The sequence below is a fragment of the Oreochromis aureus genome, linkage group 15 (genome assembly GCF_013358895.1).
Source record: "Oreochromis aureus strain Israel breed Guangdong linkage group 15, ZZ_aureus, whole genome shotgun sequence".
NCBI lineage: Eukaryota > Metazoa > Chordata > Actinopteri > Cichliformes > Cichlidae > Oreochromis > Oreochromis aureus.
This window is the reverse complement of record NC_052956.1, coordinates 8,493,617-8,496,078: the sequence shown is the minus strand read 5'-3', so window position 1 is coordinate 8,496,078 and position 2,462 is coordinate 8,493,617. Positions and strand designations below refer to the sequence as shown.

At 42.2% G+C, this 2,462-nt stretch overlaps 1 protein-coding gene across 1 annotated transcript; it reads right to left on the bottom strand.

Annotated features, from left to right (window-relative positions):
- Positions 1-298: 298 nt before the first annotated feature.
- Positions 299-2,119, bottom strand: tcf21 (transcription factor 21). The gene is made up of 2 exons (XM_031726256.2): positions 1,573-2,119; positions 299-830 (listed from the first exon to the last, which is right to left on the bottom strand). Exons 1-2 carry the CDS (start codon positions 2,005-2,007, stop codon positions 741-743), a joined length of 525 nt encoding a protein of 174 aa, XP_031582116.1. The 5' UTR covers positions 2,008-2,119; the 3' UTR covers positions 299-740.
- Positions 2,120-2,462: the final 343 nt, after the last annotated feature.

Here is a 2,462-nt window from a genome sequence, read left to right as displayed (position 1 = left end):
AGCAAAGTTAGCAACGAGATAAACGTGATTTGGCCTGTTTGGCCTGTTTACGCCACAAGAAGAGTAACTCCTTTATAACGCCCACATAATCTACCAAGGCAAACGTTTGTTTATGTAACGACAGCTTTGTCCACTGTTATCTTTCAGACACAACAGAGGGAGACTCGGGCTATCTGTACCTACGCTTTGTTGGGGCGCAGGGTCTGCTATACTGAAGGAATGGAGCGATAAGGCTGGTTGCCAGGTCAAACTATTGGCCCACACAAGAAAAAAAATAATAAGGACTAATTACACAGAGTGTAAAAGTGGTACAAATATATTTCATATACTTCATGTAATCTGTACAACAATTTGAGCAGTTTTCATGTGCCTTATCCAGCCATCCATCAAATCATCCATCCATCATAAGACAATCGCAAAACACAGGCCTGCATCAGTAAAAACGCATCTGCAGATTATTATTTTTTGAAAAAAGAAAGAAAGAAAAGAAAGAAAAAGAAAAAAGAAAACAAAAAAAGCAATTTAAAGTACAAAGTTTATCTTTGAACCAGCAAAGATAAAAGATCACAATGTATTTAAATAAACGATTTTTTTTTCTTTACGGGAACGAAGGAGAGTGGGATACCCTCCCGTTATTCCCACTCAAAGTCTGCAGAGATGAGACTTGCATTTCAGTCACTATAGGATTTTTTTTTCATTGTTCCTTTAAAAAGGCAAAGAGCTGCTGCCACTGGGCTGCATCAAGACGCCGTAGTTCCGCACAACCTCGTTGAGTTCAGCATCTCCTTCAAATCGTTCTCCGGTTTACCTGCAACCATGAAAGGCCACGTCTGCGGAGGAAAACGCAACCAGTTAGAGCGTGCACCGTCAAAGAGTTTAGACTAAATCAAACCTAAATTCAAAGCCAGTATGCGTGGAATCACCTTAACCCATTAGGTAAACATAATAAAAACATAATTCATATGGAGCAAACACTCTCTTAATAATCTTGGGTGTCATTAAAACAAACATTTTAGTCACAAAGGCCACAATATAAAGCTATAACGTGGAACATTTATTTAACGTTTTCTGGCTCCAATATTCATATTTAATGAAGTTCAGTTCTAGCGTTTAATAAATAATTTTGAATTGCAATCAGTTTTCTTTTTCAAATTACTCCAAAGAGTTATTTTTTAAAAAGTATATCACTGCAACATTAATTTCACCTGTCTCCCCAACAAATCACTGTCGGCACTGATGGCCTAACGATGAAATTATTTCCAATTGCACTTCTTGGTTTGCAGCCTACAGTGATTATAAACTGTCGGGTATTTATAACGCTTGCATGAGGCTGGCTGTTTGTTTGTTTTTACCTCCCTCATGCACCTGCCTGGCTGAGCGATCGCTCTCGTTTGTCACCTTGCTTGAGTAATTGAGGCCTATAATTTGGCCTTTGCAGACCACGTTAAAATAACGAAACAACATTGGATTTTTATTAAAAATGATTCAGGTATTTGACAACATTATTATATTAAAACTCCAAATTGGAAGTGTGGAAATTGGGGGAGCAAAAAAGTATAAGCCCATTCTCACCAGGTTAACAGGGTGGATATATCCATTTTCGTATTTGTCGTTGGCCAGTATCTGTCGGAGGTGCGCTATGTAGCTAGACGCCAGGCGCAGTGTGTCCAGTTTGGAGAGCTTGGTATCCGGTGGTACCCAGGGTAAGGAGGTCTTAAGCCGGGAGAAGGCTTTGGAGAGGACTCTCATCCTGGCTCTTTCCCGGGCGTTGGCCGCGTTCCTCTGCACCTGCTTGCCCTCCTGTTGTGCCACACCCTTGGGCGCCGTTTTCCTGGACGTTGTCTTCCGTTTTTTGCCGGGCGTTTCTCTCCGTTCCTCGTTTGCGCATGAACCCTCGCCGTTTGAGCTCTCCTCCGTGCTCTCGTTGGAATCTTTACCGGAGGAACCAAACTTCAGGATGCCGTCCAGGAGCTCGTCGTCGACATCGCTGAGAGACCCGGTGGACATATTTGTACCGTCTTCCCACTGAAGCGGGCTCAAAACATGGGAGCAGAATTCTTCGGCTGGACACGATCGAACAGGGTGTGCGCTGGATGTTCATGAAAAACTAACTGTCCAGAAAGGAACAGACTTTTTTATCTTTGTGACCAGAGAGGGCGTTACCACATGCTGGGAGGAGACAGCGGTGCTGATCTTTCTTGTTGGCTCCCCAAAGGTTTCGAGGATCCCAAGGGACCCTGGATGAGCCCGAGATGTAGGACGTGTTTTATTTTAATCACTGTTCAACCCGGAACATGTGATTTCCTCATAAAAAAAGAGAGACAGGTGCATTTATACATAGAATTTCTTTCTTTCTTTCTTGAACCTTTTGTCATAATTACTGAAAAATTACATTGGCAACTACATGCATGGCCCATCCAACAGTTCTATACATCTACTGTGTTTTAAGTTAACCTTTGTCT

Excerpts from the sequence above, each read along its gene's own strand:
- tcf21 (XM_031726256.2), bottom strand. The coding sequence starts at position 2,007 with ATGTCCACCGGGTCTCTCAGCGATGTCGACGACGAGCTCCTGGACGGC. Across the intron at positions 831-1,572 it reads ATATCCACCCTGTTAACCTG|ACGTGGCCTTTCATGGTTGC; the intron begins GTGAGAATGGGC and ends TTTCCTCCGCAG.